We start from the raw sequence: 23,893 nt of genomic DNA on the forward strand, positions 1-23,893 counted from the left end.
CTATTCTTAGCCAGCCTTCTGATGAAATCCTTTCTTCTATTCTTTTAGTATAGTTTTAATGTAATAGATATAATAAAATAATAAATCAGCCTTCTGAAACATGGAGTCAGATCCTCGTCTCTTCCCTCATCCTAAGACCTCTGTGAACATGGTCACAATCATGCTCCAGTGAAACCCCAGTAACAGCCTGGGAACCCAGGGACAGCAGAATTAAAGCTGATTTCCCTTCCTCTCTACTCCAACCCAGGCAGTGACATTTCTGTACACACTGAGATCATGGCTTTTCATATTAATTTTAATTCTCCTAAGCTTTGATTTCTCCAACTGTCTGCACAATCTGCTGCCTTCTCTCTCAGTCTAGCACAACACTTTGGGAGTAAAGGACCTTCTTTTTTTCCTCTGCTTTCCCCACCAAGGTCCCAGTCCACGCCAAGTCCAGCATTCAGAACATTAAACCCAGTTTTTTAGCATTTTGTTGTTCTGCTGCTGCACTCTCTTTGCAGAAAGCAAAGCTTTCCTAGATTTTATGGAAATGTGACATTAGGAGAGAATCACTTGAAGGCATTTCAGCTACAATTAACATTCTTCACTCCTCAGAAAGAAAATAAAAACAGCTCCTAATTGAATCACTTGACTGAGTAAACACTGGATTAAACTGAGAGGGGAAAGGAGTCGACAAAAAAACTGCAATTGGACAAATGTTGGGATTTGGGTTTGTTTTCCCAGGAACATTTGATGTGTGTGGATACACTGTGGGAACAGATACTGCCACTGCCACAGAGCTTTTCTGGGCTCAGTAACAGCCACAGAAATATCTCCAGGCAGATAAATCTCATCATTCCTTCCTGATTCTTCCCAGACAGAGCACTCCTAGGATCCATGGATTTAAAAGGGGTGGTTGGGAATATCAGTACAGCCAAACACCCCAAAAGGATTGAAAACAAGAGCAGGGCAGTGCAAAGAGTGCACTGAGCTCCTCAGAGCAAAATATTCCTTGCTAAATACAAGTCTAGGAGGAGTCCTGGCTATGTAAAATAATGGAATTAGAATGGTTTGGGTGGCAGGAGACTGTTAAATTCCCACCCCTGCCATGGCTAGAGACACTTTTCCCCATCCCAGGTTGCTCCAAGCCCTGTCCAGCCTGGCCTTGGATGCTGCCAAGGATCCAGAGGCAGCCACAGCTTCTCTGGGAATTCCATCCCAGCTGCTCAGCACTCTCACAGGGAAGAATTTCTTCCCGGTATTATCCCATCTAAATCTACTCTGTCACTGTAAACCCACTCCCCCTTGTCCTGTCCCTCCAGGCTCTTGTGAAAATTCCCTCTCCATCTTCCTTGTAGGCTCCCTTCAGGTACTTCTGAGTGTTTTCCTTTTGCTTTTAACAAAGCAGCTGCTTTGGAAGACAAAGAGGACAATCCTTCAGCTGATTTTTAAGAGCTCCAAGAGGGTTCCATCCAAGGCAGGCAGCTTCTCCTCCTTTGGAAGGACAAATTTAGGGTCAGCCTGGAGATGTGGACAAAGTGACCAGCCTGAGGTGACCTCATCCAAGTAGAAATCAGGTTTGCTCTGAGTGCTGCAGGAACTAGATCACCTTAAGGTTCCTCCCTCATTCACAGTTTGGTAGGCTCAGTAAGTGGCTTTATAGCTTGTTTTCACTTTACAAGTGTCTCCAGAGCAAAAACAAGGAGTACTTCAAGTACAAGAAGCACAAGAAATACAAAAAGGAAGAGACCCCACTGGCTGCCATAACAACAGTGAACTTGTTGATAACTTCATTTTCACTAACACACCAAACTGTTCTAGTGCTGGTGGCCACAGTTCACATCACAATGTTAATCCTGAGTAGATGAATAACAGCAACTACTTGAACTGTTGGGTAAGAAACAACACGTCCTGACAGCAGCCTTGTGCATAAGTGATATTTTCAGACCTCCTATGGCAGATCTGTCTTTTTTCCCCCACTACCTTGTTTTTTCATCACTTTCCAGCTCTCCTATTGCTCTGAGCCCTACTGATGGTACAGAGGTACAGCACATTACTATGGAATACTCATAAATAAGGGAAGACTATCAGTAAAGGAAATTTTTCCTTCCTCCTCAGAATAAATGCTTAATTTCCAGACACGTTGATTTGGAGCTGCCAAGAATTAACCTTTAATAAAATATCCTTTAACAAGTTCTCTTTGAAACTTCCTGCACGGGCTCAGTACTGGAGTTAATGAACCCCCAATTTCCCCTCCTATTTGTGAATGCCAGGAATGAAATCGTATTAAAGGGGTGGATAAACAAATTAATACGGAAAAGGTCATCAGTGATGATTAAAGACTAAATCATTAATACCTGGAAGCTGGGAGGTAAATGAAGACAGAACTTGGTCTGGTTTGGGTGGGAAGGAACCCTAAAGTTGATCCAGGTCCAGTTGACCCTAGCCCAGGCTGTTCCAAGCCCCATCCAGACCAAGCCATGCTGATTTCTGCTGCAGTAAATTCTTAGATCAGCTGCATCCTTGGTGTGAATCAGCACAGCAGGTACATTCCAAACAGTCCAATGTCCTCCCTTCCTTTTATTCCTTTTCTGAGACTCTATACCCAAGGAATTTCCAGAAAAGTAGCTTAAATAAAAAGGGGATGTGGTGCCCAAGTGAAGGGCAAAATAAACTTTTGAGTGACCCAGTTATCCCAGCAATGGCCAAGGTATTCCTTAAACATCCTGGGGTCAGGAGAAGAGTGATCTACTCTCCCTCCTGCCCCTGTTCTAGGGGGATCCAGGTCCCAGACACAATTTTTGGAAAGGGTTTTGAAGTCAATGAGCAAAAAGCAGCAGGAGCCTCAGCTGTACCTCAATTATCTTTTGTCAGAAGCATTTTGGGTGCCTTGTGGCTGATCCCTGGGGCTCTGCAGGCAAAGATCTCTGCTGCAGTGTTAAAAAGAATTAACTGAGTCCTACAAATCATTTAGGAGGGGTGTTGCACCCTATTATTGTGGGGAAGTTGCCCACAGATGGAAATGGTGGAACTCCATCATTCTGGGTGTTCAAATAAAAATTGGATGAGTCTTTTCCATTGCTTACACCCAGGACTTCCAACCTGACAGATACAAAGGGATGGATTCTACTTTGCAATGGGTTTTGATGTTTCATCCAGAAGTTTGCAGGTGCTACTCTACACCTTCTCTAATCCCAGCTCCACAATCTCCCCTTTTTTAGTGCACCAAACCTTCTGAAAGGCTTTTGTCTCTTTCGTCTCTTTGCAAAGAATTCACCTGCAATGGATGTGCTCAAATCTTAGCCCAGGAAATCCAGGAACACCCCTGAGCTCTGCCTTTCCCCAAAATCCTTCTCTAAATATCCTTTAGATTGTTGTTGCTGCCGTGCATCACAGCCACGAGGATCCAAAGGTCTTTTGCCTTTCCTTTCACTGGATGGAGTTCTTGTCTTCCTCATGGACCAAATTCTCCTCACCTGGAGGAAGCTGAGGTAAAAATGAGTGTCTGCAAAGGTGAGACAGAGAACAACTTCTCTATAAAAAATTACTTATCGAAAGCTGAACTACAACAGCTTGGGCATAGCTGAGCAAATAGAAGTTAAACTCCTGTGGTTTGATAATTTCATTATTCATCCAACACCTAGAAACTGTGCAGGTCACTTGAAGAATTATTCAAAATCTTAATTACCTCTGTGAGACAAGAGTTAATTTCTAAACTTTTCTATGCCAGCACAGGAAGATGTTCCATAAAACAAGCAAGTCAGAGGGGGTGATGTTTGCACAGAGTAATTGCAGTGCTCTCCCAATTTCAGGAAAAATACATTATCAAACATATCCACACTGACACCACAGCATTTCAGTCCTGTGCCTGAAAGGAAGGAAGATTTCACCTGGGGGAATGAGCAGCAAAAGAATAGGAGCACAACCAAATAAACAAGAAATGCAAGGAAAATACCAACATGTTCTATCACCTGCTTTCATTCCAGAGCCATGGTCTCCCAAGAGATGCAGCTTCTCCCTGGTTTCACAGACAGTGGTTTGGGTGGGAAGAGATCTTAAAATCCATCCCTTTCCACCTCCTCTGCCATGGGAATTATCCCAGGTTGCTCCAAGCCCTGTCCAACCTGGCTTTGGACACTTCCAGGGATCCAGGGGCAGCCACAGCTTCTCTGTGCCAGGGCCCCAGCATCCTCTCAGGGAAGGATTTATTCCCAATACCTACCACCTGTAGTAACCATAAATTCTGGGAGCACAGTTTGAGCACAGACTAACTGCCTTTGTAGCTTATTTTTTTCTTAACAAGGTCTCCACAGCAAAAAGAACAAAAAAGACAAAAAGTAGGAACCCCCCCCCCCCACCAGCCTCAACAACAGCACTGAGGTTTTTTACAACACCATTTTCACAAACACAACGTGTTGTGATAGTTAAAAAGAAGCAGCTCTGTGCTGCATCCTCTGTTTTCAGGCCCAGTGACATGGGGAACATCTCAGCCCAATCCTGCTTGGAATCTCCTGTGAAATTGAAGCTCCTTTGGGAGCTTCCTGCAGGCTCCAGGTCAGAAGATTTTGCCTTTGACTTGCTCTGTAATGGCTCTTTCAACCTCTGGGGCTGCCACATTTTCATCTTGTATATATCTTTAATAAAGCAGGAGACGGGGAAGATGGAAACAACACATCTCAGTGGAATACAATTCAAATAAAGTTGTTAATAATAAATAATATATTTGGAATTTATATTGCTGCTGCTACAACCCAAGCCTGTGATTGTGGGCAATGCTGGGATAAACAGATGAAAGGAGCAGAGGACAGCAGTGAGGCTATGAGGATTTTAAATTTGCTACGAGGCACAATCAGGTATCTAAATAATAAATATCACTTAGGTTTCTTCAAGCCTGAACCAGACAAGACATTGACCCTGAGAAGTCAAATTCTGAGATGGAAAATGAACTCAGCCTTGATTACAGATGGAGCAGAGCTCCCTCAGCAGAGCTGCTGCCATCCCTTGTGGGCAAGGAGCTTTTTGTTTTTCAGGCAATGGCAAATTTACTTACCATTTCTTTACCATGAAAAACATCCATTTATTCTGCCTTTCATTTTTAAATGACAAATCTACAGACTCCATTCCTGCATCCTGGATTTTAAGGTACAATAAAGTTTTCTTGGTCAACTTCTCAGCTGAAAAATAACATGTGTCAGGAGTGTCAGCTTTGAAAATTTGGAGGTAGAGCTGCAGAGGAGCAGGTAAGTGAAATTCAGTGCATCTGTTGGGTTCTTGTTGCCAAGGTTTTATCGTTACAGCAGCATCTGCCATCACCTTTCCAAATTATTTTTGAAGTGAAATTGCTACATTCATTTTATTTCATGACTTAGCAATTCAATGGAGGACAAATTATAGTTTCTAGGGTCATATCAAGGTTTAGATGCACATCCAGGAGGATCCTAGGACGATAATCTCATGATTGCAGAGACACAACTTGTTCCAACTGTTCTAGTTAACAAAAATTACAGATTTTCTACAAAATCCTGTTCTTCAATGGCTACAAAAAATACACAAAACAGTAATTCCCGCATTTCATGACGTTAACTTTGATTGATGCAGTATTTTGTACTTTGGCTGACCTTTCCTTCCTTTCTCACAGGTGAACTGGGGTGGGGGGGGGGAAAGGGGAGAGGTGGAGCAATTGGCCAATCCTATCAAGGCACAGATCAAGGGCATGGTGAACACTGAGATTCTTCACAGTCATTAAAATTCCTATATCCTGTTCTTATAAGGATTAAAAAAAAAAAAAAAAAAAGACCAGACAAAGGCACAACAGGAATCTGTTCTCTTGACAGCAATTTAATAACATAAGAAAATGTTCTGAGCCACTCTCATTACTGCTTGGAAACTTTAATCTTGAGGACTCAGTTCCTGTCCATGGAAACCTTCAGATCCCTTTTTACAAGCTGCAGAAAGGGAAGGGAATATTTGTAGTTTAATTATACATTTAAACACTTTGGAGAAGCCAGAGCCACTTTGGAAGAATGCTGTAGTGTCCAGCTGAAGGGTTCTCCAAGGAATGTAAGGCCATGCCTGAGCATCGGGAGAGTCCCAAATTCATGACAGCTCTGGGGCCAGGCTGGGAGAGCTGGGGGTGCTCACCTGGAGAAGAGAAGGATCCAGGGAGAGCTCAGAGCCCCTTCCAGGGCCTAAAGGGGCTCCAGGAGAGCTGGAGAGGGACTGGGGATGAGGGATGGAGGGACAGGACACAGGGAATGGCTCCCAGTGCCACAGGGCAGGGATGGATGGGATATTGGGAAGGAATTGTTCCCTGTGAGGGTGGGGAGACTCTGGAATAGAATTTCCAGAGAAGCTGAGGCTGCCCCTGGATCCCTGGAAGTGTCCAAGGCCAGGCTGGACAGGGCTTGGAGACACCAGTCTGATTTAGGTGAGGAACCCAAGTCCAAGAGCTCTGGTGATCTCTGTAATTAAGGGACAATAACTGCAATTTCATCCTCAATTTATATCTTCTGCAGGACACAGGGAATGGCTTCTCACTGCCGCAGGGCAGGGATGGATGGGATTTGGGAAAGAATTCTGGGCTGTGGACCTTGAATAGAATTCCCAGAGAAGCTGTGGCTGCCCCTGGATCCCTGGGAGTGTCCAAGGCCAGGCTGGATGGGGCTTGGAGCAACCTGGGATGGTGGAAGGTGTCCCTGCCCATGGCACAGGGTGGAAATGGATGAGCTTTAAGGTCCCTTCCCACTCAAAATCATTCCAAGATTCCAGGATTCCATGAAAATGCTGACAGTTTGTCACAGGAGTTTCTTCTGCATTTTTACGCAAGGGCAAATCCAAGAAACCAAGAACTTTCCAATATTACATTTATTTCTCTATTGCTATCAACAACTCCTGAAAAATTCCCATCAGATTTCCCTCTGTTGCCTTTTATATCAACAGTTTATGCACAAACATGTAAAATTAACCCCACATTACTCAGCCAAACCCTCCCCACACCTTTCCATCCTTAAATAACAACATCCCAACCACCACCCTGCTCTGGGCTTGTGGAATTAACTTGGGAAATCACCAGCTGACCACAGGGACAGGAGGTAACAGAGCAAGAAATTAATTTTCCCTTTCTCCACTCTCCTCCATCAGCTATTTAGAAGCCTTCCAGGTGACCTTTGGGAGCCAAGACATTTTAAGGAGAACTGGAAATCCAATATGGAAGAATCAGTCAAAATAATAATTCTTATGGAAGAAGCTGTAGTATTTCTCAGAAAAACCTGGATTTTCTGCTTAGGAAATGTGAAACAACTTCACAGCCAAATATTTTACATAACTCAGAGCAGAAACAAAGTCTGTGTGGCACATTGTTATATTGAATTGTTAACTATTAGAAATTGTGATTTGTGCATGAGAGAAAATGCCTCAGAAAGATGAGAATTGACAAGATTATAAATTGGTTTAATTCACTGAATCTCAGCCTTCTAACTAATATCATACAATAACCAGACATGCTTTATTTTTCTCTACATTCCAGTCACTGAAGATAAACAAAGAAAACAACTGAAAGCAAACCCAAATGACCTGCTCACATGTGAACAGCCTGAACCACAAGCCTATAAACGACCCTGTTTTTAAGGAAATCATCGTTAGCTGCGTATTTTATATGGTAATTGTACATCCCCAGTTTATGCATAACAACAGCAGAGTTCTTCCCTTCTGATTTCAGTGCCACTTGAGCTATGCAGATTTCTAAAAGCTTATGAATATACAGAGCAACAGAATTGTTCTGAACATCTGTAAGCAAAATATGAAAAGATGTTTGGTGCTGAATGAACATCCTGGGTTGTGTAATGCTGGCCAAAAATGGTGTATTTATGTATTAGGAGAACGCACTGAAAATAGCTCCAAATCCTGCACACCCTCCAGAAGGCTTTTTCAGATTGTCCTCTGTATGGCTGTCACCAGAAAATGGAAAAAGAATTTTCCATTCCATTCTAATCAAATTTAATTTCCCTTCCCTTCTCCCATAAAGTGGAAAAATAATTTTCCATTCAACTCAAATTTAATTCCCTTTCCTTGCATTTTCTCTTTCCTTTTCCTTTTCACTTTCCCTTTCATTTTCCCTTTTTCTTTTTCACTTCCTTTTCATTTTTCCTTCCCTTCCCTCCCCTTCCCTTTTCATTTTTAATTCTATTTCTATTTCCATTCCATTCCATTCCATTCCATTCCATTCCATTCCATTCCATTCCATTCCATTCCATTGCAATTTAATTCCCTTTCCCTTCCTTTTCCTTTTCCTTTTCCTTTTCCTTTTCCTTTTCCTTTTCCTTTTCCTTTTCCTTTTCCTTTTCCTTTTCCTTTTCCTTTTCCTTTTCCTTTTCCTTTTCCTTCTATTTCTATTTCTATTTCCATTCCACTCCATTCCACCTCAAATCATCCCTTTTCCCCACTTTTCACAATTTCCAGCAAGTTTCTGCCTTTTTGGCTGCCTTGCAGCACCTCTGCACAGGGCTTCAAGTGCCCATTATTTGTCCGTGTCACTTTTCACACCCTTTCCATGAAGCCCATGTGAGAGTTTGTCACTAAGAACAAGCCCCAGTGTCACCATTTGGCATAAAAATGTCAACAAGAAAATAAACCAAAGGAAAACTTCCAAGTGTGTCCAAGAAAGAACAGGATTTTCTCCTCCAGCAGCATTAGGTGGCTACCAGAGTTTCTTTGGTTTAGATCACAGAAAGAAACTGCATTGGAGTTTTGTAGTGCAGAGTAAAAAAAAAATGCAAGGGTTCGGCCTGGAAATGACAAGATGCTGTGCACTGAAGTGTGTGAAGAATTAACAGATTATTAATCAGAATAGAATATTTGTTCATACACTGACTCATTAATTATTAGGAGACAGCAATGGGATGGGCATTCATAGATTTCAGTACAGTTTGGGATGTAAAGTCAACCCCAAATCTCCTCAGTCACAGACACGCATTTCACTCTTCACATTCATAATTCAGGAGTCCACTCCTGATCCTTAAAAACCAAAGAGGAAAGACTCACCTGAGCACACCTCCTTGTAGGTAGGGTTTGGGGTATGTCCTCCTGCATAACCCACTTGAGTGGAATACACTCCTTTCTGCCTCCAGAACTTCCTCTCAGCTCCCCAGAAACACCCCATACCTGAAGAGGGCACAAAATACACATTGAGAGGTCAAAATCTGCCAATACTCAATCACTCATTTGCATATTAATTGATACAGGGCATAGTGGAAGGAACATCTATCGGCAGCACCTGCTGGTCAAGTGTTGTCCAAGTTTATTTATAGAGTAACTATAAAGAGAAATCCATTCTGCATCAGAGCACGACTCAAGCACAGCCTGATTTATGCTTCTGAATATCAATTTATCACAGAGGACAAACCTTGAAAGGGTTTGAGGGCCCAAACAAGGAGAAATCTCATGCACACACCAAAAAATAATTTCTTATAAGGCAATTGTGCTGTTTGTGCAGCACCATTTTTACCTGAAGTGATTAGGAAGCTGTCAAAACACAATAATTTGTATTAATGCCAAACAGTTATTTAATTTTCTGCTTTCAGGCAGAGGTGGAAGCAATAATGGATTATATTATATGTTATAAAAAGGGAAAAATGCTTCAGCTTAACAATTTATGCACAGAGATATTTGATGTTCAGACAAGATTTTTGTAGTCATTCGCCCCCATGGCCAATTATCAAAGGACATCAGACTGTTTAAGGGTCTAAATTAAAACCTCTTCTGGTTAAAGGAATAAGCACCACCTACACTGACAATTCTCTGATGGCTTAGTTAAATAAATGTTTAAGGGACTATTTATTAAAGTTTTTATTTAGAGTGTCATGAAGATTCCAGTATTGTCAAATTAGAGCAATGCATTTTTCTTTTCAATTATAACATCCTGTTGCTATTCCCTTTCTAAAACAGTTGAAATAAAGGCAGTAAAAATAAACATTAAATACACTATTTCTGTATACACAGAAATTAGTGATTCATGAGAGTTTTCTCCAGGTAACCCTGCAGATATAACAGGGTAAAAAGTCATAGAAATGATCCTTCAAAGCACAACCAGAAGAGCAGAGCAGCCCCTCCTTGATGCCTCACAATGTTCCTTCTTTGAACCTTCAGAAATTACCTTCAAATTTAAGTTTTAATTCACCAAAAAGTACGGAACTGGGATTTCTACTTCTAATTCAGATGCTTAAGCAAGCTGCAGCAATTAAAAGCCAAGGCTGCTCCTGGAGATCCTGGAAATAGGCAGGAACTCTTGAGGACAATTCCTGCAGAAGATACAAATTGATGATGAAATTGCAGTTATTGTCCCTTGGTTACAGAGACAACCAGGGCTCTTGGACTTGGGTTCCTCACCTAAATCAGACTGGTGTCTCCAAGGCCCATCCAGCCTGATCCTGGACACTTTTAGGGATCCAGGAGCAGCCACAGCTTCTCTGGGAATTCTATTCCTGGGCCTCCCTACCCCTACAGCCAAAAATTCCTTCCATCTATCCCTGCCCTCTGGCAGTGTGCAGCCATTCCCTGTGTCCTGTCCCTCCATCCTTGTTCCCAGTCCCTCTCCAGCTCTCCTGGAGCCCCTTTAGGCCCTGGAAGGGGCTCTGAGCTCTCCCTGGATCCTTCTCCAGGTGAGCACCCCCAGCTCTCCCAGCCTGGCTCCAGAGCAGAGCCAGGAACTCCCATGGAATTGGGAATTGGGCACACCAAGACTGTATGAAACTCCTTCCAAGGGTGATTTAACTTGTTTTGGGGTTTTTTTTTGCTTAGATCCCAAGTCTGGATCTGCATGAGACACATGGAAAATAAACTCCTGCCCAACTCTACTTCAGTGCTTTGCATCCTTAATATTCCAAGGGAAGTTTGAGCTCCAGCTGCCTAAAATTCCAGCTGTGCCCCCACAGCAGGTGAGGCTGAGCCTCTCACAGGAAGCAATTTATCAAACTACCACTGGCTGGACAAACACACTGAGGGGAGGCCAAAGAGCAACATCATCCATGCCAAGGAATGGGGCAGATCCACATTTTCTTCCACATTACATTAAGAAGACAACCCAAACTCAGGTTTGAGCTCAGATCCAGGCCCAACTCAAAATACAAAGCAGAAATGCTCATTCTTACTGGTTTTTTTCAGGGATTTTAATGCTCAATAAATCACTAATGTTGCTGTTGAAATCCCTGATCATCAGGGCTGTGGCCAATGACCTGATCAATAACTATTATTGGGGATTCTCTCATTGATAATCATCTCTGACCCCTCTTTCCAGGGGCAGGGAAAGAGGCTGAGGCTCTCATAGGAGGCAATTTATCAAACTACCACTGGCTGGACAAACACACTGAGGGGAGGCCAAGGAAAAACATCATCCATGCCAAGGAATGGGACAGATCCACATTTTCTTCCACATCATATTCCTAGGCCAGTACCTAGGAATGCGTGAATGAGCAACCCAAGATTAAGAAGACAACCCAAACTCGGGTTTGAGCTCACATACAGGCCCAACTCAAAATACAATACAGAAATGCTCATTCTTACTGTTTTATTTCAGGGATTTTAATGCTCAATAAATCACTAATGTTGCTGTTGAAATCCCTGATCATCAGGGCTGTGGCCAATGACCTGATCAATAACTATTATTGGGGATTCTCTCATTGATAATCATCTCTGACCCCTGACCCCTCTTTCCAGGGCAGGGTGGATTCCTCATCCCTGGTGGGATTTAAAAGTTTTGGGGATGTGGCACTTGGGGACATGGGTCAGTGGTGGCCTTGGCAGTGCTGGGGGATGGCTGGACCTGAACTATTTTGTGACTCTGTGGATTTCACCAGTGACCTGTGTCCCCATCGTGGTTCCTCCATCTTTCCCTCTTCCAGCTGATCCCTGAGTTTATTGTGCCGCCCTTTCCCGGAGAGAAAGGGATTTTATTCTCCTGAAGAACTGCTCTCATCATTTTCTCAAGTGTGCTGCCACCTCACACAAACAATAAATCCTCCCATCCCCGAGAACAGATAAAATTGAAATCTTTGTCATAATAAAACAACCTGCTGGTAAAGAGACATCATTTACAACAATCCAGCACTAAATTGCTTTCCCCAGCATTAATCCATTCAGCTGATGTTTGTTATGCTGCTAAAGTGGTGCCACGTTCGACAGAGAAATTGTCATAAGGAGAGAAATATTAACAATAAAATCCCACATAATATTCTGGAATTAGACACGTGAGCTCATGGAGTGCCTGTTTTCCAGAGCACTGGCTGCCTCTAGCCATGGTTAATGTGGACAATTATCACCAAAACAGGGCAATAATTTCAGTTCAAGGTTTCGCGTGGTCGTGTAGTACAAAAAAAAAGTTTACATCCTTTAATTATTACTACTTTAGTACGGAAACTGAAGAAGTAAATAATTCAAATAATAAATTTAAATAATTAAATAAAAACGCAAAGGGGGAAACAAATAAGTAAAAAAAAAACAAGGAGGTAAAGAACCATAAAAGCAAAATAAGCCACCCATATTATAATTTAAAACTCAAAAACATGAATGTGATTTTAAACTATTCATGAAGAGATTTGCATAATCCCCAATAGTGGGGAAGTGAGTGCAGCTTTGGAGTTACAGAGGGACCTTCTGGAGGCATTCCTAAGAGGAAGAAAAAAAAGAAGGAAACAGGGAAACACTCATGCTTCTAGAAAAAATAAAAAGTCTTATTTGAACATAATGGGTATTGCAGAGGAGTGTTTCAGCACTGAAGACATTTGTCACTTTTTAATTGCTAATTTGCAAAACAAAAACAAGAATAGTGATGGGTTTTGACTGACTCTTAATTGAAATTTCAAAAGGCGTTTTAATTTCTTTTTTTTCTGGTTTTGAACTTCAAACCCAAACAGATTCAGACAGGAATCTTTAAATTTTCAAGCATCCCTATGAAAAAATATTAATCAAACAATTGGGGATTAAATTATAGAATCTATATTCCATTCCAGCATCCACATCCATTTTCTCCAGCTATTCTCTTTGTGGATCCACACTCCTATAGATCCTCTGAACAGGGTTTTTTGTCACCAAGGACCCTGTGTTTCCATAGGCAACCCTGTAATTTGCATATTCTTAATAAATAGTCAGCATAAGCTGAAATATTCTTCTAAAATAATGAAAGCAAAGTGCTACTCTGATAAGAGAGATAAGCACTCCATTTGTAGAGATAAAAAAAATTTGAAAAATTCCGAGACAAACAGAGCAGAATGGAACTTCAGGTGTTAGCAGGGATGAGCAGCTTTTATGGATTAACCACATTGACCAGGTCTGCACAGGAGCTTCAACATCCAGGGATTCATTTATTTCCCTAAATGGAGACATTTGGGATCATTTGAGATGCCTGAGGATATCCAGGACATCTGTGTGCACAAGGCTGACATAAATGACACAGAATTCAGGAGAGACATGTGAAAGGGCAGGGTAAACACTCCTGGACATGGCAAATGGAAGTCATGGAATCAGGGAATGGTTTGGGTGCGAAGGGACCTTAGGGATCACCCAGTTCCACCCCCTGCCATGGGCAAGGACACCTCCCACTGTCCCAGGGTGCTCCAAGCCTTGTCCAGCCTGGCCTTGGACACTTCCAGGGATCCAGGGGCAGCCACAGCTCCTCTGGGAATTCTATTCCAGGGCCTCACCACCCTCACAGCCAACTATTCCTTCCCAATATCCCATCCATCCCTGCCTTCTGGCAGTGTGCAGCCATTCCCTGTGTCCTGTCCCTCCATCCCTTGTCCCCAGTCCCTCTCCAGCTCTCCTGGAGCCCCTTTAGGCCCTGGAAGGGGCTCTGAGCTCTCCCTGGATCCTTCTCCTCTCCAGGTGAGCACCCCCAGCTCTCCCAGCCTGGCTCCAGAGCAGAGGGGCTCCAGCCCTTGGAACATCTCTGTGGATTCCTCTGGTCTCTCTCCAGCAGCTCCACATCCTCCTGATACTGGGGATCCCACAGCTCCAGTTGGGTCACACCAGAGTGTCCCATTTGCATATCTTAAGACAGGAGAAACCAGTCCCTACCCCAGACACAGACATTACAAAACCCTGAGAGTCCCTGAATCTGAAGTTGAATCAAATCTCCCTAAATACAGTTATTTGTGTCTGATTTTGTGTCTATTTCTCTTCCACATCCATAAAAAATGACCAGCCCTACAAGCTCAGTAGGACTCTGTGCTGCAGAGATGAGTCCCAGACAAAATTACTAATTCCAAAGTAATCTATCCTCATAATAATGTTCACAGCTTGTAATATTGTTAATTCCTTTTTTGTGTGTACTGTGTACAGAAGCCATCAAACAGCACCAAAAAATCAACTGGAAAACTTATTCGAAAATTATTCAACATTCCAGACATTTTCTCCCAATCCCACAAGAAGCTCCACAACCTCCAAAGGAAACCTTTCCTCACCTTTGTTCTGATCTCTTCTCCAATACCTGTTCCTATCATATCTGAATGATCCTTGGTCTCCAAGAAGATTCCCTGATGCAAATTCCTATTTATGATTCCATTATGCAAATGAGCACAGGCAACAAATTTGCATAAGAAGGGTGCTCCTGACCCAAACTCCAGCCTCACAAGCGGCACCCATTCTGTGCTAATTAACACCCATTAACTCCGGAGCTCAATGGAAGCTTCGGGGACCCTCAGCCTCCCATTTATTCCATTTATTTAAAGAAAGTCACAGGGGTACATTGTGTTCTACACTGGCCAATTTTCATTTCTTATCATGTACAGATATAAAATGTTTTCATTTGTGCAATATTTTTAATGCCTTTTGTCCTTTATTTTTGTGGAATATCCTTCTCTGGCAGCATCAGGTGCAGACACACCTGACTTCCCACCGACCTTTCCCTCCTGCCAGCTTTATTTCCCAGCCTTCCCTCTCTCCCTGCCTTCCCACAGCAGATCCAACAGGACATCCAGAAGACTCTTTTTTTTTTGTCATATTTTGAAGAATGAATGCATTATTTCCTTGGCATGCCAAGCCTCTCCTGGCCCGCCGCCTGCCATCCCTACACCCACACTCCAAGGCACTTTTCCATGCAGCAGACTAAGGAGCTGTTCCCATGCCAGCAATGCCTCGCTGAGGAAGATGAACTGCAAAGGACACGGATCCTGCTCCTCCTTCTGTTAGCGGGATTTTGGGATGTGTTCCCCCAGCTGGGAGGGGTGTGTACGGTGGATGGAGGGGGGGAAATGTCAGTTTTAAATATAATAAAACATGCTGGGAGAATAAAGAGCAGAGGAAAACCTCTTCCCAATGCCCAGAGGAGGGGAAGGAGTGGGACAGGATCTTTCCAGACTCTCGTGCCAGGCTCTGCTCGGAGTCCCTGGGAGCAGTGGCTGTGCCAGCTGCTCCAGTGCCACAGGATCCAGCCACAGGCTGCTCCCATACACTGAGGAAGCAAAGGACAGCCAAGAGCACATCCCACCAACTACCTCAGAGCTTCCTGCCCGAGCCAGCATCTCCGGGAGCTGCAGGCACAGCTGCCAGCATCCTGCTTCCCTTGGCCAGCACAGGACTTGGCCCAGATTTTGAATACTATTGATTTTGTTCCCTCTAAAAAATCTGGAGAAGGAAATGCTCAGCTGCTTCGACCTGAAATGATTTTTTTGTTTTTTGTTTTATTTCTCCCCCTCCCCATCCTTCCCCAGCTGGAATTGAGCCTCGACAAGTTCCATCCCTATAGAATAATGCTCATTCCATACATTTCAGCCAAATGCCGAGTGTGATTGGCATTTTCCTCCTTAAAAAAAACTGTGGAGAGCAGTTGGTACAGCTGATTGATTGAAGACAGTCCAAGTACTGATATTTCTGAGCACGGAGCCAAAGGGATATTGATGCTCTGTGCTCTGAAATCGTGGCAGCCATTAATTCTTAGAGCTCCTCAGGCCGAAGAGGGGACCTTGGCTTCACCAAGGAAGGTCAGGATGAGATCTTGGTGAGCACCATTGTGTTCCCTCCCCAAAAAACATGGGCAAGGAAGCTGTGATGGGAACCTGCAGATCTCTGGAGGATCTGCTGGGGAGAGTCCACAGGAATCCACAGAAATCCACAAATGTTCCAAGGGCTGGAGACCCTCCAGGCTGGGAGAGCTGGGGGTGCTCATCTGGAGAAGAGAAGGATTCAGGGAGAGCTCAGAGCCCCTTCCAGGATCTAAAGGGGCTCCAGGAGAGCTGGAGAGGGACTGGGGACAAGGGATGGAGAGACAGGACACAGGGAATGGCTTCTCACTGCCAGAGGGCAGGGATGGATGTGATTTGGGAAGAAATTCTTGGCTGTGGACCTTGAGTAGAATTTCCAGAGAAGTTGTGGCTGCTCCTGCATCCCTGGAAGTGCCCAAGGTTGGACAGGGCTTGGAGCGCCCTGGGGCAGTGGAAGGTGTCCCTGTCCATGGGAACTGGATGATCTCTAAGGTCCCTTCCAACCCAAACCATTTGCTCCAAGAGCAAACTGGATCCCAAATCCCTTGGGAAGGGATACAGCTTTGTTGTGCTGTATCCCTCAGATAGAGCTTTGCTGAACACTTTGATACTGTCTGTGCACTTACACAACTCTTATTAAGGCCTTGAAAATCTAAAATGATCAAAGCCATGTCCTCAAGATAAAAATTCAGCATGAAACTACCCCAGAGCCTTTGTTCTGAGTTTCTTCAAGTTCTTGTCGAGGATCTGGAAAGAATTCCAGAGTCAGATTGAAATGCACTCTCATCTTTTGCACAGCACTGAGACACGTAGGGTGCTTTGGAAGCCATCTGGATCCATATAGGATTAATGTTATCAATCAGGATTTAAACAAAATTGTACCACTGATACCCTCAGGGGTTTAACATCCAACAGTCCCCGAATATCTGAGCAATCACAGAATATTTGAGATCACTGGGAAACAATCAGCTAAGAAATGGTTGGGAGGAATAGGAAGAAAAAAACGGTGAAACAGAACAAGTTGAGCTGAAAGAAATGAAACTGCTGATGACAGATGGCATTAAGAGGATGATCTTCCTCGATGAGCGTTGGCTCTAATGCTCCAACAGGGTTGATAAATATGTTGAACAGCTTGCCTGGGGCAAGTCAAACAAAGCCCTGGGCAAGAAATTTAAAATGCAGTTTGCCTAACAGAGCAACTAAAGAGGAATTTCTTGGCTCACCGTTTTGCCAAGATGTGTTCTGTTCACACTGCATGAATTCCCAAGTGAAACTGTTGGGTTTGCTTCTTTTTTTTCTTTCCATAGGAGAAGCAGAAGCCTCATGTTCATTCAAATTAACAAATGCCCAGGAAATTGGTTCCTGCCTGTGGCTGCTGACGTTGGACGCGGGCGTGGGCACGTGTTTGTGTACGGATGGATGTTTGGATAAAAGCTGCACAACAGATTATTGCAAAAGGAAAAGCAGATTATCATCAGAGGGAAGGAATTTTTTACTGTCAAGAGAAAAAACTGCCATGTTTTCAGCATGGGAAATGTGTCAGAAGGATGACTTTGGAAAAAAACCCTTGAAGACAACAGCACTCAAACTGGGAAAAGCAATGGGGAGATACAGAAAGCGACTTCAAAATGTGTTTATCAAACCCATTCTAAAGCATGTTACAAGTTATAAATAATACAAACTCAACAGGATTCAAACAAAGCTGAAGCCAATATCCAGAATGTTAATAAGGCACAAAGCACAGTTGCTCTGAACTTCCCAGGCAGAACACAAGAGGTTTCATATATTCCTATTTCAATGCAATTTTGAGCTTAACCAGCAGAGAGCAGGGACAGACCCAAGTCAGTGAATCCCAGCACTTCCCAGGGTGGCCTTAATCGCTGCCTCCATATCCTTCCCACCCAAAAAGCAGGGATATTTAAACCATTTTTCTCCTGAAAATCCAGAGAGCTGCTTTCTGGTGACTCCACACAATAAAATTCCATCACCAGAATTCTCTATTGGAAAACTTGCATCTAATTCCCAGAAACTGGAAGATACAGCCCAGCCAAAAAATCATTTCTGGTGACCTGAAAGGTTCTCACCACACACTGGAAGAATATGGAAAAGCAGCAGAAGCCAAAATTTGTGACCTTTGAGAGCTGGCCAAGAATGTCCCTGTGCCTATGACACTTCCCCAAACCTGGTAGAGCCAGGAGAACAATGGTGCACCTCAGGTTCCACCCATGAGCAGCACTTGGACCCTCCAGAATTTCACTGTGGACCTGAATAATCAGAATCTCAATAATCCACTTTTCAGGAAGAGAACTTGTGAGAGTGAAGAAAACCAAGAGCCTTGTCAGTTCTTCCCTCTCTTTTTCCTTAATCTTGAGATACAGAGTTTGTTTCTAATCACTGCAAATAATCAAGCCAATATAAATTATAATATATTAAATATTATTTAAATACTCCACAACTGAGGTATGAGTGGTACCAAGGCAAAACAAAAGAATCCTCTTTGGAAAAATACCAAAGGATCCCAATTACAGGTTCTTTGTTAAAAATCTCTTTTTCATGCCTTGCCTGTGACTTTCAAAGGTTGGACTCGATGATCTGGGAGGTCTTTTCCAACCTTATTGAATCTCTGATTTTGTGCCTGTTGAGTAAGACAAACACCACTTAATAAAATCTGTATTTTCAAACTTTTTCCTTCCCATATTTTGCTTGGTTTGTATTTTTCAGTAAAACTTGGGATGAGTCAAGGGAATTGTCAAGGTCCCAAGGTGGCCAGAGCTCCAGGAGGGTTTGGACAATGCTCTCAGGAATGCACAGGGTGGGATTGTTGGGGTGCCCTGTGCCAGGTCATTAATTCAGTCAGTGATCCTGGTGGGCCTCTTCCAACTCAGGATATTTCATGATTCTCTGAAGATCAAGCATGAGAGAATAGGAATCAGAAATGTCAATTCATCCAAAAACCAGTTCAATGTCTTACTCCTGTTTGGTCTTTGATCATGGAAACATCACGGACCCCAGAATGGTTTGGGTTGGAAAGGACCTTAAAGCTGATCTCATTCCAGCCCCCTTCCACTAGACCAGGTCAAGGTCCAGTCTAATCCATCGATTAGATCAAGTTTCATTCATGAAAATTCACTAAAATCTGTCTACTTGGCTTTGTATAAATCATCAATCCAATCATATATAGACAGGTGGAGCACTGGGAAAAACGAGATGAGCAGGAGGCTTTGGGAATTCAAGGCTGAGCTCAGACTCTAAAAGGTTTTCTCTCTGAAGCTGATTTCCATCATTAGTGGTGTTGCTATTTTCAAACCCACAGCACACAAAGCCTTTGCCACAGATTTGAATTCCGCTGTGCTGGGTTTTGGGTACAAACACAGAACAAAAGAGAAACATCCCCAAAAGTTGACTTTTTCTATTTACAGGGTCATTGATATTCCTACGTTCCATTAACATCAAAGAGAACTGTCACAAAAGTGTAAAATTCAGGAAGGGGAAACCAATAAACACCTGTTTCCTTTCATGTTTGGGGATTTGGTAATGCAGCTGATTGAATGTTTGTGGCTGGGATCAACAGGCAGCATTTTCCATGAACAACTGACCGACATCCAAAGCAATATTGCACCACAAATGGATCTGACCTGAAGGAAAGAAGAGCTATCCACAAAGCAGGGACAATCAGCCCTTAAGTGCAAAATGTTGGGATTGAAATTGCTTCTGTTTCATGTCTAATCCATTATAGAGTCATCTTGAGGAGTCCTGTAGACACCTGATATTTCTAGCCCACAAATATGATGCCTGAAGCATCCCAAGGACACAGAAAACAATGTAAAAGTTTATGGTCAAAAATCTAGTTCCTTGAACTATTTGTTTACTGCTTCTAACTTCTCTTACCAAATAAATTATTTGAGCACTGGAAATATGATGAATAAAAGCATCGGAAGTTCTTAGCACAGCCCTAAATTGTACAAAAATGGAATCAAAACTTATCATGGAATGATTTGGGTTGGAAGGGATTTTAATGATCATCCAGTCCCACCCCTTGCCATGGGCAGGGACACCTCCCACCATCCCAGGCTGCTCCAAGCCCCATCCAGCCTGGCCTTGGACACTTCCAGGGATCCAGGGGCAGCCACAGCTTCTCTGGGCCCCCTGTGCCAGGGCCTCCCTTCCTGGACATTGGATAATTGGATATTAGCAAGGAATCCACCATCCCAGGGAAGAATTCCTTGCTAATATCCAATTTAAATCTGTTCCCTGTCAGTTTGGAGCCAATCCCTCTTGTCCTGTTATTCTAGGTCTTATTTCAAAGTCCCTCTCCATCTCTCTTTCAGGTTCCCTTCAGGTATTGGAAGGGGCAAGTAGGTCACCCTGAAGTGTCTCTTTTACAGGCTGAACAATCCGAATCCTCTCAGCCTTTCCCACAGCAGAGCTGCTCTATCCCTCTGATCATCCTGGTGTCTCCTCTGGACTTGTTCCAGCATCTCCACACCCCTCTGATGTTGGAGCCCAGGGCTGGGGCAGCTCTGCAGGTGGGGTCTCACCTGAGGGGGGCAGAGGGGCAGAATCTCTGCCTCCCCTGAGGTTTCTGAGCTGGGTCATGTCCAGCTCTCACCCACCAGGACCCTCAAATCCTTCTCCCAGGCCTGTTCCATCCCTTCATCCCCAGCCTGGATTGATCCCAGGGGCTGCCCCACCCCAGGTGCAGCACCTTAATCTGAATGAGCACAGCAGAATGAGCCCACAGATACTGTCACTAATCATGCCTCAACCTGGCCACCCTCCTCTGTTCTTTCAAGAAGAGAGCAGTTTCTCAATATATTATGTTTCCAAAGTCTGTTAGGGATAAAAAGAACCTCTGCTACAATAATGTGGTGAAGAGATTAAGATAGAGCTACACGGTCCTATCATCAAGCTGATTATTTGCTTCATTGCAAAGCATCACATCTTTAGTTCAGCCATTGATTTGAGGCTTTCAAATCATTTTGTGATCTTCCTTCACTCTGAGCATTCCAGCGCTTGGCAGAGATTCATTTTAGATCATCCCCGGTCATTTGCCACACTTTAGTGCTCCACTACTCAAGTAGAACTTGATATACACAGAAAATAAGAGATGTCATCAGGGCTGTGTAATCCATTTCATATAAATCCATCTCTGCAATAACACCGAAGCCTTACCCTTGTCTTGTGAAAATCTCTCTTATCTCCCAAGCCACCTCGGGGAGCATGAGATAGAGAGAAGCAAAACAAAATATATTCTACTCTTATAAAAGCAAAGAGCCACGTTTTGTTACCAGCAAAATAGGAATCACTTCTAGGGCCTTGCTGCAGAAAACAATAACTTGTTTACAAGGTTTGTTTACTGCAAGGAATAGAAAAATTGACTTTTCTTTCCTTTTTTTTATTTTCTGATGACTATTGCTGAGTTAAACGAACTGCCACAGCCACATTCAGCAAAAGTAATCTCATATTCCTTATTATATTCGTAGCCTTAGATTTCAAACAACAACAGAAAGCTGTAGGCACCCTGACAATTATTTAAACCTACAATCTATAATTGCTCAAGAGCAAAAAAATAATTACGTTCATATAACAAGCAATTCAACAAGCAGCCGTTTCGTCCTCCTTTCCCCTTAACCCTTTTCCAAACCAATAAATGCCTTCCAAGAGCATTCAAATGGATCTATTTTGAACCATAGCTGTCCTTAATGGAAATATGGAAGTTCCAAGAGTTATTTTCTCATCTGTTGCAAGGCAATGCAATGATGGTGAGTTCTTACTTGCAAAAGAGAATAACTCTTCCTCCCCATCTCCAAAAAAATAAAACCCAAAAGATAATTACTCAAGAAAATACCAGAGTAGATTGTTAGAGAAAAACTAATTTATATCCAGAGGGTCAGACAGAGGCCAAATATTAATGTGGTCAGTCATTTGCCCATGTGTGCAGCACAATCATTCCCAAGAAACCTGGACTGGCAGCATTGGAAATAAAGAAACTATAAAAAACTCCGAGGCAGAGTGGCACCAATGGCTCAGCAAAGGAATTGCCATCATTCACAGCAAAGTCCATGACCTGCAGCTCTCCAGATCCATGGTTTCCTTAGGCATCCCATAAAAAACCACCCAGTGCCCTCCAGACTGAGCTGAAGGGCTGTGGTAGCACAGTCCTGCTGCAATAAACAGCCTGAGCTGGATTTTGGGGAGCCTCTGGCACAGATCCTTGTGGGAACGTGTTTGGATAACTGCAGCTATCCAACCAGGCTGGGATAACTTGGGATAACTCCACAGTTATGGGGAATGAGCTGTGGTGCTCCAGGATGGAGCTGGATCATTCCATGCTCTGCACCCAGCCCACCTGAGCCCAAGCACATCTCCCATATCCATGTCGGAACTCAGGACACCCCTCTGGCTGTCCTGGACTGCCAAGACCCCTGCCAGGGGGCTCAGAGACCCTGGCACAGAGCCCAAGATGCTTGAGGTTTTTATTATGACCCATGGAGCAAATTACCAACCTTATATGAAGATCTCCAAGCCATGACATTTAAAGTAGAATGATAGTGAATTTATCACAGGGTGAAAAATAGATTTTTTGGGGTTTTTAGAATGGGGGTTCAGGGGCGCAAAATGGAGGGATCTGGGTGTGTCCAGCCTTTCTCCTTCTTTTTCTTCTTGGCCTCCATCTTCTGCTGTGATGTTGGCACTTTTGGATTGGTTTAGAGTAGGAACTCACTGTCTAACATAGGTGATAGGTATTGGGAAGTTATTGTAAATATTGTACACGTGGTTTTCAGTATAAAAAGATAACACTGAGGCAGGCAGTGCCTCTGACTGTCTTGCTGAGCGGATCTTGGCTGGACAGGAGAAAAAAATTTAAAAATAAGAAACAATAAACAACCTTGAGACCAAGAACTGAAGAGTTCTGACTCCTTCTTCAAGTGCCAGGCTGGGAAAAGAGACTTTCTAACCCATCTCGGGGTCACTGTGACCAGCTAGAGATCCCAAAACATGCCAAGCCACAGACACATCCACAATAAATTGTTGTCTCATTTACAGCATCATTGTGCGATCAGCCACTTCATCTCCTTTGGAATTCTGGGGATTTTTATGGACACGCAGCTTCAAGGCAGGTCAGGGACTGTTATTGGAATGTTTTATCAAGTTTGTAAAATTTGCCCAGCAGAAAAAGATTCACAAAATATCTTTAAATCATTATTTCTTGTGATTAATCATGGAATGAAAGGATGGGTTTGGGTTGGAGGGGACCTTAAAGATCATCCAGTCCCACCCCTTGCCATGGGCAGGGACACATTCCACTATCTCAGGTTGATCCAAGCCCTGTCCAGCCTGCCCTTGGACACTTCCAGGGATCCAGGGGCAGCCACAGCTTCTCTGGGCACCCTGTGCCAGGGTCTCCCCACACTTCTAGCCAGGAATTCCTTCCAAAATCCCATCTTAATCTACCCACTAGCAGTGGGAAGCCATTCCCTGTGTCCTGTCCCTCCATCCCTTGTCCCAAGTCCCTCTCCAGCTCTCCCGGACCCCTTTAAACACTACAAGGGGCTCTGAGGTCTCCCTTCTTTTTCCACAATACCCAGGATGAATTACTCCCAGATTCACACAGAGGTGACCAGCAAATTACACAATGGTGTGAAGAGGGAACCTGTGAGTGACCAAAAATCCTTCTACATCTGAAAAACATGCCCAGATCTTTAATGCAGTAAAATGATCTTGGGTTTGTTGGTCTCCAGAAAGCAAAGCAAATTAAAATCTCTTTATCCACTGCAGGGATAAACCCCATCCCATTGGGTGAGTCTGAGTGTCACCATTCTAACACTTAAACCCTTGCACTTGTCTTCTCTTGGATTGTCAGAAAAATCCCAGAGAGTCACCTAAATTAATCCCATCCTGCTGTGCAGCTGGATGTCGGAGTCAGGGATTGTCTGGAGCCT

General features: G+C 43.5%; 1 protein-coding gene across 2 annotated transcripts in view; it reads right to left on the reverse strand.

Moving 5' to 3' along the window:
- Positions 1-23,893, reverse strand: part of MSRA (methionine sulfoxide reductase A) — a 241,008-nt gene that overhangs the window by 118,732 nt on the left and 98,383 nt on the right. For both annotated transcript variants that reach the window (XM_059469332.1, XM_059469333.1), the window contains exon 3: positions 9,022-9,141. In XM_059469332.1, coding sequence (XP_059325315.1) covers positions 9,022-9,141 — 120 coding nt within the window. The remainder of the gene's footprint in view (positions 1-9,021; positions 9,142-23,893) is intronic.

The sequence above is a fragment of the Ammospiza nelsoni genome, chromosome 3 (genome assembly GCF_027579445.1).
Source record: "Ammospiza nelsoni isolate bAmmNel1 chromosome 3, bAmmNel1.pri, whole genome shotgun sequence".
In the NCBI taxonomy this organism is placed as follows: domain Eukaryota; kingdom Metazoa; phylum Chordata; class Aves; order Passeriformes; family Passerellidae; genus Ammospiza; species Ammospiza nelsoni.